The sequence below is a fragment of the Cygnus atratus genome, chromosome 1, assembly GCF_013377495.2.
Source record: "Cygnus atratus isolate AKBS03 ecotype Queensland, Australia chromosome 1, CAtr_DNAZoo_HiC_assembly, whole genome shotgun sequence".
Classification (NCBI taxonomy): Eukaryota; Metazoa; Chordata; class Aves; order Anseriformes; family Anatidae; genus Cygnus; species Cygnus atratus.
The window spans coordinates 104,224,473-104,241,771 of record NC_066362.1 but is presented as its reverse complement, the minus strand read 5'-3'; the positions used below and the strand labels follow the sequence as shown (position 1 = coordinate 104,241,771).

The 17,299-nt window shown below is 38.4% G+C and overlaps 1 protein-coding gene across 3 annotated transcripts in view; it reads right to left on the bottom strand.

Moving 5' to 3' along the window:
* Nucleotides 1-10,671: 10,671 nt before the first annotated feature.
* Nucleotides 10,672-17,299, bottom strand: part of USP25 (ubiquitin specific peptidase 25) — a 92,890-nt gene continuing 86,262 nt past the window's right edge. For all 3 annotated transcript variants that reach the window (XM_035545640.2, XM_035545641.2, XM_035545642.2), the window contains 3 exons: nt 12,625-12,748; nt 11,767-11,962; nt 10,672-11,267 (listed from right to left, as the gene is read on the bottom strand). In XM_035545640.2, coding sequence (XP_035401533.1) covers nt 11,095-11,267; nt 11,767-11,962; nt 12,625-12,748 — 493 coding nt within the window. In that variant the 3' untranslated portion in view covers nt 10,672-11,094. The remainder of the gene's footprint in view (nt 11,268-11,766; nt 11,963-12,624; nt 12,749-17,299) is intronic.

The following is a 17,299-nucleotide window of genomic DNA, read 5'->3' as shown; positions in this document are numbered from 1 at the left end:
CCCAATACAATTTTTCATTTTCACTTCTCTGTAACATGCAGGTCACAGGGTTTTGTGTAGAAGGAACTCTTCTTTGTCCATGGGATGAAGAAACGTGCAACGTGCCACAGGAAGGGCAAGCACAAAGGCAAGACAGTCAAAGGACAGAAAAACTCTTTGGGGAGAGTTTTCTTTCTCCATTCAGGCTGCTGCTAAAACCCTTGCTAGCTTCGTTAGTGGTCAGTGATGCAGAAGGCTCTTTGGGAATGTACCCAGACCAGCATTACATGCTGAGCACCCGAACTCATGTGCTAGCAGCCAGAGCACTGCTATTCTGCACCTCTGGCCACAACAGAGCAGGGCCCCTCACTCTTTTCCCATCTTCCCTTCATCAGCAAGTGGCCCTTGCCTGCCCCCAGCTTGGCATCCCTGCAAATGGAACCAAAGCTGGCTGGAAATTAGTTCAGTGTATGCTGACATACCACTCTGGAGAGCCTATTTAAAAGGTTAATAACTTTTAAAATCCAATTAGAAAGTCTAATTAGCTAAAGTAATCTTTGGTCTGCCTACTTAATCTCAAACGAGGTGAACGCAATAAAGATTAAGCTCATCTTCATTTTTTACTTAGGCACCAAATAGGGTGCTGCAGATTGCTGACCACCTGTTTTCAGGTAGGCACAGCAAAGAGACCACATTCACAGCAAGTTCAAACACAGCAGAAGAGCTCAAGCTGCGGAGCTGATGTACCAAGTGGGATGCTGACACATCAGTCCTTACAGGTGGCTATGGGACAATATCATACATACTAGAACAGAGGCAAAATTGCTATTTTTGAAACAGCTGCCTTTACATCTTGGGTCAAAATTACCTGATTTGATAGGAACAGTAGCAGTTAAAATACACTCCCCAAAATTATAGACAGTAATTGTATTTTCTTCAGTCCAGTATCTCTGTGGAATTTTTCCTTCATGACTTTGACCAAGTCAGATCGTTTTGTGTTCACTGTTGCTTCTTCACATGTATGTATTTCCAAACAGGTGAGAAGCCCGTTAGTTAGTTACTACACTGCTAGCTAATTGGTAAATGGGTCTGGGCATCCCCGGAAACCCTGTCCCACAGACTGTTCCTTCTCCTTCTTGCTAGACTTCAATATCCATTATAAAAAATAGCTGAAATAACTGTTTTCATAAAAACGTAAAGAAAACTCCACCAAAGTTCCCAAAGATTTACAGTGCGTGGCTATCCTGTATCTGTTATCAGCACACAGCCCCAAGGTAGACAGATTAAGTTGACAATATGTCAGATTACTTTTAAACACCTTCCAATAAGCTATCCTTGATTCTCTTGTTTACGGGCACCCCAGGGTCCCAGAGAGCCCCACCAGGTTCCTGGGGATGCTCCTGGAAGCCCATGGACCCTGCCAAAGCCACATTATTGGTACAAATCAAAAGGTGCGTTTCAGAGCAAAAGGACCAGTCGCCGTGCTCCCAACATTTTAAAATCTAAAAGCTGTTCAGTATGAGTGGCGACATTACCACAGCAATGAGAGCAACCCATCAAAAGAAGCTGCCTACTGCACCACAGCTAATCACTGGAGGCTTTATATTAAAATCTACAACTCATTTCTAACCCAGGCTAGGGAGAAAGAAAGGGAAGAAATTGTGATTCACACAGAGGCAGCAGCAAAAAGTGCAAAATTATTTTCCCTTGCTATGGCCAGAGGCAGGTAGGAAATGCCAAAACAAAATAACGTCTATGAGCCCTAAAATAAATAAATAAATAAATAAATAAATAAAGTGACTGAAAAAAAACAAATTTGTTTGGTTCTGATTTAGGCAGTTAGGTGGCTTCTAACGCCCCCAGCAGCTCAGGTGTCCAAGCACGAAGCACACCGTCCCCGAACTGCGTGCAGCGCCCGGCTGCGGCCCCAGCAGGGAGGCAGGGAGCCGGCCCTGAGGCCTGCCCGGGGAAGCGGCGAACGAGGCTCCGGGTGGGAGGGAGCCGAGCCCCGCTGCCTGCGGGCGGCCAGCAGGGGGCGGCCCCGGCCCGCACACGGGCGGCGGGAGCTGCGCTGGGCCTGGGCCGGGCCTGGGCCGGGCCCCGAGGCGCAGGGCTGGGCTGCTGCTGCCTGCCCGCGGCCCCGAGGTTGGGGAGGGTCTCACTCTGAGGGCCCCCAGCCGTCGGTCTGGGCTTTCTCCTCGCCCAAAGCCGCACTCTGCTGCGTGTACATCTCCACAGATGGAAGAAGCTGAAAATATTTCGGGGTCTTTTTCCCCCGGGGTTAAAAACCAGATAAGCAGTAGTCTCTGTCTCTGAGGAAAGCATTCACGGCTTTAACTGAGAGCTGCACTGTTGTACTCCAGGCCTCAGCAGTCTCTCTCTTCCCTGAGAAAATACATCACCACAAGTACAACAGGCATCGAAGTAAACCAAGCTAGTCCAGACAAAACATCGGCACCATAAAACCTGCAACATGAAAGCATTGCAAATAATATGCATGATTTATACACTCAAAGAAAAGCTATCCAAGTTAATGCAATCATTTTAAATGACTAGCTATATAAGTCAGCTGAAAAGTTTAACAGGAAAATGCTATTAAAAATATATAACATATAGACTGTCACTGAGAGTTGTGGTGAAAACTTCCAGATTTCTAGTTTAGGGAAACAGACAATTTCAGATAAGAAATATAAATTTTTCAAATATCATGTATGTGAGAGTTTGGTCAAAACTGAACAAATAGGAAACTTCAGATAAGTTGTATCGTACTCCTCGCTGTCAGGCTGTTGCCATGTAAGGTTTTTCAGAAAACAAAATGTTTCAGTTTCACGTATCGGTGTTCATTTGCAGTCTGTCTTAAGTCATTTTAACATCAGCATTCATCTTTCTCTGGTGTAAACCCACCTTAACGCTGAAATGTGTAACTCAGGGACTTACCACATAGAAGTAGCTTCCTATATGCAACCTGATAATGTCCTACACAACCCTTCTGTACGTGCCGCTGGGGCATCTGCTGCTGCCGTGGAGAGCCGTGACAACTACTGTATGGCAGCACACCATGCTCGGGTCAGAGAGCCTACTGCAGGTCTGACTGCCCGAGGCTGTGCAGGGAGCTACCTAACCAGGGGGAACACGGACTTCCAGAAGCGCTGTCCCGTCAGTCTTGTGGCTCGTAACTCTGCCTGAGAAGGCCACAACACTGAGAGTTGATTTTGCCTTCCAGAGAAGTTTTTGTGGAATCATGGCACATGTTTCTTGTTACTGGGAACTAACTTTCCAGGGGAAGCATTGCTGGTGAAGGGAGGGGAAGGAGTCGGGTCCCACAAAGGTCTCTTCTTCAACGACCTGAAATATAAGCACTAGCTGATGTAATCTGAAAGTGCTACACAATTTGAAGGAAGGACAAATTGCCACGAGTCAGTCAGAACTACAACATATCTGAGATTCCTCGGCAAGCTGGATTAAAGTTTAATATAGGATCCTCCGCTTCACTATTTAGGAAGAAAGAGCATCCCTTATCTGACAGGGCTAGTATCCTGGAAAAGAGAGCCTCAGAAGGGACTTAAAAAGGAGGAGAAATAAGTTTCTAGGCAGGACACTAAGAGGAGAGGAGCAAAGCAGGCACTCAGCCAAAGATGCAGGCTGCCGGTGGATAGGATCATCAGCACTGCGCTCACTTTGCCAGCATGCTGGCCCTGGAATTGCCATCCTGCTGGTGACACAGGGGAATAGAGGGGATGGATGGCATATGGACAGCAATTCCTAGAAAAAGAGGGGGCTTCTTTCAGCTACTGGCATTATTCCAGCTTCCTGAAATGGCACGCCCGACTCATCCAAAACAAGCCCATTTCCCCTCCCTCTTCTACAGAAGGGAGCCCTCCTCCTCCTCTCATGGCAAACTCCAGCTTTACCTACATCGCTGAGATACCTTCTGCACAAAGGGCATGAGGTCGATCAAATGCAAGATGAGAGAATGTAGCAGCCTTCACTCTCTCCCACTCTGCAGAAATCCTGAAGGAATATCTGTTCATTCACACATCTGAGTGTTTCTGTGGTGGGTAATGCCTCTAATTTCTTTTTTGGTCTCTACTGGGATGAAACTCCACAATACTTTCACTCTGGAAAGATGTTTTAGACTATAGCACTTGGGAGCCATCAGTATTTACTCATAGTCTGGCACTTCATTTTATAAATTCTTTGTATAGCACCCTTTTGTAGAAGGCTTGTAAATAGCATTAATAACAATCAGCACACCATTTAAAACCAAACTCAGTCTTAACAGCAGAAATAAAACATAACAGGCTAGCTTAAACTGGCTATGTTAAAAGCTTCTCTTACCTAGAGCTTACCATTCTTCGGTGGCCACGTTAGACAGACCTATTGTAAGACTCTATGCCAAACAACTGCTTTCTCACCCAAAAGAGGAACATTATAGTCTGCCATGAGTTCATTGCTTTGTTTTGCAAGTGTTTTTGGTTGGGGAGGAGAGGGGAAGTAATTACCAAGTGAGTAAGATGGAGGTAACAGCAAAGTTTTTCAAATTCACTGAACTTCTGATAGACAACAGCCGCCTGAATTCATTATATGTTTTTTTGTTTGTTTGTTTTGTTTTTGCTTATAACCAAGAACTGACATCATTTATATTACAAAAGAAGCCTCTTTAAAGCAAATATATATATAAAGCAAAAATACTCATAAAATTACTACAGAGAAGATAAAAATGTCATAAATACTTTTCAGTGAGCATTTTTAGCCTACTTCAAGAACAAAGACAGAAGAATAAACATCTTATCTATGCAATCTGTTGTCCCTAAGAGATTATGGCCAGCCTTAAGACTTGTCAGATTTACCTAGTAGCTTCTATTTCTTAGAAAAGATACTCAGCTTTCCAAATCTTGTTGGGCACTGTGTCAAGGGAAAAAGAAATATTTAATTTTACTTTGTTCCTAATTAGAAAACATCATTATGTCTCTTCTCTGTCAACTGTGATGTGCATATAATTAGGCCTATCACTTTCCATTTCAGTTAAGACAATTTTACAGAGCATAAAGGACTGAAGTATTTTAAGAAGCCTAGAAACACAGATATCATGGCATCCAGTGGCAAAAGTAATGATGGCAGTACTATTTTAGTTGCCCAGTGCATTTGAATAACTGAAATCCACTGGACCAAAAAGGGGGGGGAGAAAATGATGACTCAGTTCTTAAAACACAGCAGTACAAACCCTCATATGCAAAGTATACTGAGGACTCCATTCAAGAGATGGCCAATGAAGTGCAAAGTATTCTCTGTCATCTGTCCAAATACCTTGCAACAACCACCCTGACAAACTAGAATCACCATCAGCTGGAAGTGAAACACTTGTCCGTGGCAAATACAATGGGGCAGGTCTTAATCTCAAATTCAAAGGTTTTGAAGATAACAAATTCTCCTTCAAAAATTCAAGCGGTGATTGTACACATTCCAAAGCAGAACTTACTCGTTAAACATAAACCATGAGCACAGAAGGAAGGAAGGAAGACTTTTGACCATCCAAACTCAACTCAGAATACCAAAAACAATAATCTCTCCCTCAAAAAAGTGTTGTTGTTGTTGTTGGGTTTGTTTGGTTTTTTTAACGTTTTATTTTGGGGGAAGGTATGTTTCTTTTCTTTTTTTCCCCTCTTCTTTTATTTATTTATTTTCATAAGCTATCTGCTTCATGAAATGCAAAACTTAAAAAAAAAACTTTTCAAAAAAGCTTCCTAAACAGCTTACAAGAATAAATTATGCGGGGCTATTAAAATTTATAAGATTTCCAGTTACATAAAGGTTTTCTCAAAAACCTAACTCTCTAATCTGTCCCCTGAAAAAACATGAGCTTTTTCAAACTGCATTACTTAATTCTGAATTATTTTTCTTAGAACTTCTTACATGACATAAAGTTTTTTGTCCTAGTCCATATAAAAGTTTATTATGTTTATGTAGTAATTCCCTCCAATTTATAATCCCATATTATCTATAGAAACAAAAAGAACACACACACACCCTCCGCCCCCAAAAAGTAGCACCACTCCCCACACAGATTAAGGTCACAGACAAAATACACATTTTGTTCCTTGAAGGAAGCCTACAGCAATTACTGTTTTCTACATGTTGACTACATGTCCATGAAATACAAATGGATTCAGAGAACTAAAACACAGATAATGAGGAAAAAAATCTTACAAAGCAATAGGATATACCTGGATACAGAACACACATAGGGTAGGGAATATGTGGATACCATCTAAAACCCGCACAGCAAGAAAGAGCAGCTTTTTGCCAAAGACTATGTTTGACTACAATTTTAAGAGCTCTAGACAAAGCATGAAGATCAAATTCAATGTTAGGCACAGCATCTACAACCTTCATAAACCTGGATATAGTACTATGATACTCCCTCACACTGCTAAAACACTCAGCCTCTCAAATACCGAGTGTTACCAGAAGGTACGTGCGCGGACTGGGGCATTTTATCTAGAGATCCTGCACATACATACACACCACAGCAGTTCCACGGAAAGAACTCAGGTACCTATAGAGGGGAAATGAGTTTACACTCACGAAGAGTTTACACTGACAAGGGGACGGAAGCAGAAGCAGCAGAAATGGAAGCAGAAAAATCCTGGTTCCATACCACTAGTTCTACCTGGTAACGAAGACACGGTGGTTAGACAAGGTAATGTAAAAGTATTAACCAAAAAAAAAGTAACCAAAAAAAAGTATTAAAATATTAACCAAACTAGAAATCCTGGAAAGTGGATATTCCAGCGACATGCAGCATCAAGACAGGAGGAAAAAAAAAAAAAAAAGTAAAAACAAGGATGAAAGTAACATAGAGCCAAAACCTTTATCTGAGAAATACTTCAATTAAGATATGAAGGGAAAGACGCAGGATGAGCCTTACCCTTCATATTGATAATGAATCCAAGCAGCGAACACTATCCTGAAAATAAGCCCATCTCACTACTTATTTCCCAGTCTGTGAGAAGGGGATTTGGGTTGATTCTGGCCACCAGGAAGCAAGCCAAGCTGTTCTCTCCAAGTACTGCCTCAAGAAGCCGTTTCTGGGAAGCGAGAGCCTCTGTCTGTGACTTACAGGGAAGATCTCAATGGAGAAAGAAGTTCCTAACCAAGTTCAAGATTTTAAAGACATGACAGTAAAGTTGGAGTACACATGTACATTAGCAATGGTTGGAATTAGGGGAAGAAAAAAAAAAAAAAAAAAAAGCATGTGTTTGCCAAAGCTTTTTGGCTTGGCTCCCATAAGAATCAAAATTGAAATAAAAGAGCTAAGCCAAGCAGGAAGGTTCTGCTGATGGAAACACAATCAGATGAATACCGATACTGTTCGTTTGCCTACAAAGAGGCAACGATCCTTATAACAATCTTAATTCATAATGATCCTCGTGAATTAGAGTGTTTTCAGTTAGGAAGCTCATCCATCAAGCCTTGGATTTCAAAAGATCTTCAGGGACATAATACATAGAGGAAAACTGGATATCAGTCACAAGAAAAAGAATTCTGTTTTGTTTGAAAGAACTCAAAAGGGAAGAGATTCCACCTATCACATTTTGCTAAAAGACCTCTTTGGATAAGAGCTTTTATGTATCTATTAATCTCCATTCAAGGAGCAATGCCATGACTGATACTCCCCCTCCCTCCCCCCTTTTTTTAATCATTCTAGACAAAAACAGAATATATATTTAAAAGATTTATGTACATACATGTTAGAAAATGCTGCATAAATTAGTCGATTTATTATATACTTGGTACAGTATATAATATAGCGGTACACTCTTTCAACAACATTCTTAACTTTTGTTTATATAAGGCCTCCCACAAACATTTGTGTATTCACTGTATTTTGAAGGAAAAGAAACAAAAGGAAGAATATGAACGATCACCATCATCTGTCTTTACAAAATTTTTTTTTTTTTTTTTTACTCGTTGGACAATGTCTGTCCTGTGTGACTGTCCTGTGTGCTACTGTTCACTCCAGGTACTTTTCTGGAGCAGCGGTTTTCACATGCATGTCAGAGTAGCCTAAAAATAATCTGAAAGATATTTAGGTGTAATACAGACATTATCTGTTGGTGGTTTTTTTTGTTTTGTTTTGTTTGTTTTTTAATGTTTGAATGTGAAACATGCTTTTGACTGTACTTACACCTCACGCTTTCTAGAGCAAATCAGTTCATTGTATCAGTCATTCACTGCAGTTAAAGTACATCTGTCCACAAAGCCATGGTGACTCAGTAATGAAGTACTAGTCTATACCCTTGTGTCTGGAGTGATTTCAAGATGATCATTTCTAACAAATACATATTCACTCCATCAGTCCTCTTTGTTCACATTAATTCTCCTGTTGCTCATGGTCTTCTAGGCTGGAGCTAACATCTGCAATCACAGCTTTAACTAGGAACAACAAGATTTCCGATACTACCAAAATATCAATGGATGTGCAACAATATTACAGGTCACCTAAAAAGAAGTCATGTGAGTGAGGAAAAACAAAAAGGTACATAACAAAGACTGCAGTGTCTTCAGGGTCCTCCACTGTATGAAGCAAAATCTGGAAAAAAAAATACCCTTGCATTTAGTTCCTGGTGCTTTATAAAAAAGTTTGGGTTAAATTCCCTTAAAGTGAATTCCTGTATAATTGAAACAGCCTCAAAAATACCACATTTTCCATTTTGAAGAGAAAAAAAATATACACATTATTAGGAAGCCAAATGAATCGTATGCTACTACCTTTAACAGTTGTGCTAGGCATTGTGAATCCAAGCTCTCTTATTTCAGTGAAAGAACCTACCTTTTAAGACAATATAGTATGTTAATGATTTAGCTGAATGTTTAGATCCATACAGAATACTTAAGAGATATCAAAATAGTAAAATACATATATATTTACTTCTACTCTACTGGACAGATCTTCTTAGTTCTACTCAAAATTCAACAGTCATTAGAAAATTAATACATATTTATCTCGTGTATTATGACCTATGATGGATTATTTTTGCTTGCTAAGAAACTGAAAAAGCTGAAATTAAAATAATAATAATAATCTTGTCCTTGTTTACATCTTTATAATTTAAATATCTTACATATTCTTCCCAAGTGAAATATTTTCTTCCTCTTTTTACCTTAGAAAGAGTGCCTTTTCTCCTGTGTTAGTCATGGGAGATTAAACAGATGCTGAGGTTAGCTGGTTCCTGAAGGGTTAGAGGGGAGTTTTCCTTACAATTTTTCACAAACATTTGAATTCAAAACCTGTTAGCAATAAAGAAATTAAAGTCCTCTTTCACTTTTAATTGTTTTTTTTTTTTTTTACCATTGCTTAAAAAGGCAAAGGACAAATTTAATCTGTTCCAAACCTTGTTTAAAAATACATAATGCTAAGTAGGCATATTATTCAGATTCAGATGGAAATGAAACAGATGCAAAATGTGACATCCTTTAAAATGCATCTTCACCCTTTTCATAATATGTGTATCTTTTTCCTTGAAAGGTCAAATTTCATAGACGTACTCATACCTACAAAAGAAAAGGCTCCTGAGTAGTACTGTCCTAAAATAGGAAAATACCCCTGAAAAAAACTTTGAAGTGAAGCCCACATTCTATTTACTCTATATACAATCCAGTGTATCTCAAGAGTGAACAAATTTCAAGACTGACATGTGCTAAGAGTGAATTCAGCCTCTTCTTGCATGTGAGATGCCTACATTTATTCCCACTACACCTCTAGGTGATCTGAATTCAATCAATCTTTCCCTCCCTCTGTGTTATTTTGTTAGCAGAAATTAGAATATTCTCCACTTGAAAGCCTGTAATAAGAAGTTGGGTGCTGCTCCAATAAAACATACAAACAAATATTCACATATTTTACTGTTCTAATACAAAATCTTCTCTATAAAGAATAGGAATCAAAATAGTGTCAGGTAACAGGATTATTTAAGGACACGTTACATTTCTTTTTCCACAAAACAATTAAATTTCTTCATTAAAACCAGACAGTATTTGAGTTCTACAAAACAAGCCCTGTAGATCTTTTCTTTCACTTCCGACAGAAATTTAATTAGGACACACATAAGGTTTCAGAGATACTTTGTTGCAACAACAGCAACTCATTTCAAGTAAGGAATTAATGAAAGGTTTTATTTCTGATCACTTACATAACTAAAATACCAATTAAAAATAACCAACCCCCTAATTAACCCTTAAGATTCACAAAGTCCATTTTTTCAAAATCTGTATTTCCTCTACTCAAATCAATTTCTAAAAATTTTGCACAGCAGTTGTCATAGTTCTACTGAAAATAGTTTTTTTTTCATTTTTTTTTCTAAGAAGAAAAGGAAGGTGCCATTTTTGTTTTGCTTCAGAAGCCAGTCCTTGCCATCAGAATAGATGTGGCATGGCCACACACATGCCAAAGTGTTCAGGTGCAGTATCACATAGATCAGAAAAGAATATACAAAAAAACAGTGTATAATACCGTGACAGGTATTCAATATATTCACATATAGTAATCTTTGACTACTTGCAACTAAACTGGCCATAAATCCTGAAGAATCTTGTCTAAAAAATTGAGTTACCCACCAATATACTGTCTCTCTTCTAAAAATACCCGTATTTTACACTAATACACAAGGTATTTGCTTGCAAACACAGAAGTAGCCATAAATAAAACTTTATTCTTTCATTTCATTTACAAGCTACCAAGTACCATGTATTTACACAGCACTGGACACTTAAAGTAGTTGCAGTCACAAAATGATCCAGACAGCTGTTGATAAAGTAAAGGATCTTAAGATAAAAGCAAAGTAATACTGTAACAGATAAGTGGCAAAAAAGCAGTTTTGCCGTAATGATCAGACTTGCATGTTGCATCAATTCTGGTTGAAACGACTGAGTGCCATGCGATTCTCAGCTTTAATTGTTTGCAGTCTGGCTAAAGTTTGTACAGTCATTTCTCTTTTGCAGTTATTAAAATAAAAAAGTTAAAAACTATAGCAGCAACAAGCAAACCCTGTGACAGGAAGGCAAGGTTTAAGAACTAAAAAAGTTTATACAATGTGCTCAGGAAGGCTGCAGAATTTATCTTCCATCAGCTGGAGTTCGACTGAGTGACATCATGATTCGGGCGTATCTTTCACACAGTTCATGTGTGGAGTAGGAGGGTAACTTTGGCGGGTCATTGAAACCTTTAATCTCTGTAGAACAATCTAACAGTTTTGGCAGGAAATCTGTCAGCTTTTCTTGCAAGTTAGCTGCAAATGAAAATAAGAAAAACAACCATAAACGTTTATATCTGCAGGTGGAATTTTCCTCTTTCTGCCCCAAACTAACTCCCCCCCACCCAGGGTGGGAACAGGGAGCGTTACTTGGAATAATTCACTTTCTTCAGGTGCTTCAGCAATAACTAGGACACACTGGTTCCTAGCAATACCTTAACATAAATGCCCCTTCAAATGGTCTATCAGCTTGAATGTTTTTCCACTTGGAAAAAAAAAAAAAAGAAAAGGACATCTTTCCTTTAAGGACATTGCTATATATGGAAAATATTGCAGTACCCCACTACTATATATGGAAAAACTGCTCTTCATTTAAAAGTGTGCAGGATTATTCAAAAGTCAGTGTATTTCAAAATATTTTACCAGGACACAAAATATACTGGGTCATTTCAAGAAAACAAAGCCAATACATTTTAAAAAATAAATAAATCAGGAGCACATAAGAGCCTTTTACCTTAATAAATAAATTACTTACGTTCCATTTCTTGTCCAAGATATGAACACCAACGGTTTCTCATATCTTCCACAGCAACAATATCTTTTTCTTCCATCTCATCCACCAGTAGTAATGGCAAACATGGGACAATAAGCTCATTCATAATGATCAGGCCATTATTTACTTCCTGATCATCTCCTGATTCAAACAGTGCTGCAGCATGTTCATTTAGTTTCTTCACGTACCACCACAAAAAAGGAAAGCCTTTAAGTATACAGCATTTCACATTTTACCATGCAGCAGTTTTTGATTTTCTTAGGGCAAATTTGCAATAACAACAGTTGAGCTTTAACATTCACAGCAACGATAAATATACTCTATTAAACCATTTGATTTTGTGCTATTCCTCAGGCCACTTCGATTGATACCTGCCAACTCAACCTTTGCAGCTGCTTTTTTTTAAAGACTGAGGTCCTACCAGCTGCTCTTGCCTCTTTTCACCATTGCTTAAAAAAAAGTGACACAATCAAGGAAAAAAACCTCACTTCCTGATGGAAACTTTTTCTAATATTTGTGTCCTTGTCCAACTGTGGCAACGTTGCAAGTTCACCCACCAACGCTGTCAACTGCTGTTCCTACCTAGACCAGACACAATGGCAGCATGCACACTTTTTACAATGATAAAAGAAACTGATTATACAAAAAAAAAAAAGTAATACATTTTTTATGCTTCCTACATACACTTCATTTTTTTCCTACACAAGTTTAAAGTATTAATTTGTTAATGAAAGGTGGTTTTATTTTGTTTTTAAATTATGGCAACACTGTCTACTAGCTCATTTTGTTAAAGCTATGCAGCAAATCCAACTTTTGAGACATACTTCACCCTTAACTTACTAGCAAACATTCTCGTCTGTAGTGAGATATCAGCTCTTCATCATGCCCTCTGTATGGGCCTTTGGACAAGAGTTCTTTGTTATTCTGGTAAGCATAGATAAGGTAGAGCAAGGCTTCCATATAGCTAAAGCAAAGTAAAGAGACAAAATAATTAGATGCAAATCCAGGTACCACCTGTTTCAAGTTAACTACGGTGCTCTTCAAAGGATAGGTAACTTACTCATTTGAATGTAAAACCTCACCTCCCCACCCATCTTTTCATAATGTTGCTTTTTTTAATAGACGTTTTCTTCTTTTATGCACATTAGAACAATGTATTTTATTATCAGGTTAGATCACTTCAACATGAAGTCTGATCCAAAACTCACTAAAATAAATCTGTATTGTTTCACTCACTTCATAAATGGCTTTGGATTAGCTTTGGGTATACAAGAAAACTTGATTTTTCCTGCATGCATTTATGTCACATCAGATTTGATCTTCTGTTGCTATTATCTTGATAGCATTTTATGCCTTAGCAAATAAGAATTAAAGCCGTCACCTTATTTCTAAAAATAAACTGTGAACTTTTAGCCTCACTAACTTTAAGTTTTTCTGGACTACTGAAATCTAAAGTGATGGAAGAAGCCACAACGGCATTTCAAAATCAGAAATATCAGCACTCTATCGGCACTTCTGCCTTTAATCTAAATGCAGAAAATAAATACATTCTTAACTGGTAAAGAATGAGTAACAGAGGATCTAAGAACCTAATAATTAATAATCAGAGATCTCATGATGCTCCGATTAATAATCTCCCCTCACACTGCTGCATACCATTTTCAGCAAACACCTTAAAGCGTTAATTCTCTGATTTGCAGAAAGCCTGTTATGATGGACAGCCACTGAAAAAAGTTCAGGCAACTATCCTAAAAACAAGCAGTTAGAAATCTTATTTTGTTCAAACAACTAGAATAACGTAGAAACAGAAGTTTTCTAATGGAGTGTTAGAGGAATAGTATGTTACGCACTCCTAGTGAAAATGGAAGGTCAAGGTTAGGGCTTAAACTACCAAAACACCAAACTAGTAGAAGTGGCTAAAAATTATGTGTGAGAACACAAAGCGTATAGGATACATGAAAAATACACGTCAGAATTTTCTAAAGTAGGCAAACTCAAGACTTACATAAGGCTTCCCAACAAGACAACATAAAAAGAAGGGAAAAGGTTACTTGCAATAGCAATGGCTACTGAAAGCTTTACCTTCAAATATCTCTGCTTGGAGGAACAAGATGAACCCCAACACCAGAATTTCAGAATCTACTGTGAAGTTATTTTTTCCACCATGAGAAGGCCATTCCATCACAGTTTCTTGTAATCCTAAATATTTCCTACTTGAGTAATACGTTACGTATATACAGTCACTAGTCTCCACCTTCTTGTCCTCAAAATACAAAACTTTTCATTAAAGTAACAAGTCCTGTTGCCCTCTTCTCAAGTCTATTTCTCCTGTCCATGAAAACTCTACATAGCAGTAACCTCCAACACAAGTGACTGGACAGCAGAAAAGTTAATGTAGGAGGACAGGGACATATTGCACAATATGACCGCAAGGAACTGGGATTGCAAGATACAAAGCCAGAGGAGCAGGACCTTTTCTCCCTTTCCATTCTTGGTACAGTTACTTGTGAAACCACAGGTTGAATTAACAGCGTCAACAACTCAGTTGATCCAAATTAAAAACTTGCTCCTGGCAGCGGCCTTATTTCCCAATCCGTCTTTTCCTGCTTTGTCCTCTAGTTGCATGATTGTTCCCCAAACCAGCAATAGTGCTATCTAACAGCAACGTAAGTCATTTTAAATGATCATTACTGTAAAGCCAAGCTCAGAGGCCTTCTGTGTCTTGAGCATCTGAGGAATATTACTACGATTTAAATTAAGCAAACAGATGCTACCTTTTCACATATAAAGTGCATATAAGCTCCAGTCTGTGAAGCCTGAACTTAATCTCTCTGAACTTAAAATCAGTAAAGCTGCTCACAGAATTATGGAGCTCGCTGGGTATAGACTTTGGAAAAGGTGCAGGAAGCACAGGTATGGTTAAACTAAATGTTAATGCTGCTTTCAAAAAGGAAATTCTGCCAAAGCTGAAAAAACATACTGTGCTTCCAGAAACTTAAAATCTAGCTGCTGAGGTCTACAGTTTGTTCACTTTTCAGTCACTGCCACAAGAACAAACTGCGAGTAAAACTCCTGCCAAGGTTCATTAGCTGACTACATTCATCTCATCCATAGCAGATTCCTACTCTACAGTACAATCAGAGAAAGTACCCCATAAAGATCCTTTAGATCTTCATCTGCTGTGAAAAGAAGGCCTTGTCAACCACCATAAGGGATCATGACTGAACTCTGAAAGTAGGCATGACTTCTCGGTACTCAGCAGAAAACATGCTCCAGGTGATTTTCAGAAGTACTAAGCACCTGTTGTTTTCTTAGCCTTCAAGTACAGCCTTCCATGCTCAGCAATCCAGCATGAAGACCTCTAAATGTAAGCTACCAGCATGAAGGGAGTAAAAGGTATGCCAAACTGCATTTTGTGTTTGCTCCACAAAGCACTGGTAAGAAAATCAGACTACCTGGGTAAAGGCCAATTTTTGGCTCCATCTAGAGATTGAGTGCTGCAAGGTATTAATTAGTGTTATTTACAATAAGAAAAGTTAGTCAACTGAGGGAAGCAGGTTTCTGAAAAAAAGCCTCAAGACAGTCCTGTTAATGACAGTCATGTTTCAATTACGGAAGTCTATGTTTTCATAAATATTTTTAAAGTTACATTTTTATGATTTAAGAGTTAAGGGAATATTGAAAGGAGATCAGAAGAGTCCATCAATTTAGTCTTGTTTTCAGAATATTGAAAATTAGCATTGACCTAATGACCATAATGCTAATGACCATAGAGGTCATTAGCATTGACCTCTAGAGTGTACGGGATCTGAACCTCAAAAAATACCTCAGCCATTTGGAAAACACAGAAGTGTAATTGCAATAGATGCCTTTAAAGTCAGCCAATGGATACCCAGATCCTCACCTATTCTCTAAGCATGCTCAACTCTAATCTTTGTGTCTTTGTATTAAATACCACTTGAAGCATTTATGAAATGGCATTTATTGCCAAAAGGAATGAACGCTACACTTAATGGATGTTAGATGAGTCTGATTAGATTTTATTTTAATTTCTTACCAATACAAGAATCTAAGACTAGTGATTATACACTTGTTTTCTAAATTATGAAGACGTTTGGTAAAAAAATATCCTAATTTTGCCAATCAACTAGATAGCCGTACCAAAAATACTGTTCAGAATAAAGAGAAACCTGTGCTTCCCTCCCCCAGCCCAATCAGAATATATTACAGTAAGAAGCAGATTAGTGAAAACACTGCCATTTTCCAATTAAAGCTGCCATCCTGGAGTCCCGATGCCAAGGTACTTGAGGAACTTTAAGCTCAGAGCGTGCACAATTTCCAAGGGAAACAAGGAGGATTCCTATATATCACACTGATAGCTGTGATATTTTTGCCCCTTTAAGGCATCCAGCAATATCAGACTGATTATTTGATCAAATAAATCACGCAATCTTCTGACCAACCTTTGTATACAAGCTGTTCAATACTAACAAAGTAGTGTATGCTAATTTAGAGTATTAGTGAATGTACTATTTATTACATGGTGCAAAAACAAGGTTATGAGCTCATTTTGTTAGCCACTACATAAAAACATAGCTTACAAGAGAGATAAGTAGTATTGAATTATCTTGTTTGTTTGTTTGTTTGGGCCTATTTTCATTGGGAGCATACAAGACAAGAAAGAGAAATATGAAGCAATTTCCTGCACAACACAGAGTCAACAAACTAAATTTGGTTCCCCTACATATTGTATTATGAATATCAGTGATTGCCAACAATTATTTTTTTCCACAATTAAACATTTTTATCATGTGACAGTTCAATTTGCACACAACAGATGTCAGCTACTGAATACTACTGAATATTTTTCTGCTAGCCCCCCTGCCCCCCCTTTGACTGGGGATGGGAGGAAGAGGTAGTTTTGAACAGTGCTTTTTCAAAGACTCTCTCCTGTAGAATGCTTTGAGGCATTTATCCTGTTATTTCCATCCTTGTTACATGTAGTTGATCACAGTATAAGTTTTTGCTGTAATGAATTAAATACATTAATGTCACCAGTTTGATATAGTTTCTGGATTGGTAGGAAAAGAGAAGGGAATGAATTAACATTGACACACAGAGCTAAGAAGAATCAGCCATAACTATGATAATAATGTGTGATAACTTTCCTCAAATATGTGGTGTTTTTTTTTCCTGATCTTTAAAGCCCATCATGAGTGGAATTTTGGCTCCGACAAACGCAGGAGGCAAAATTTTGCTTCTCTGGGAATCCCATTAAAAAGACAGGATAATATAGGGACTTGGCTAGCAGTGATTATTGATAAAAGCAGATAGATATATGTGCACATGTGATGCCAGAGAATAAAGATTTTTATGTTTGAGGGATACCCAGAGCACTCAGAGTAGGAGAGAATGAGGAATACAGGTGCATGTGGGGACACTGAAAAGAATCCATTGCTTGATAAGGTGCAAAGAAATGGAGATTAAAAGTAGAAGGTTGAGTGAAACTGAGTAA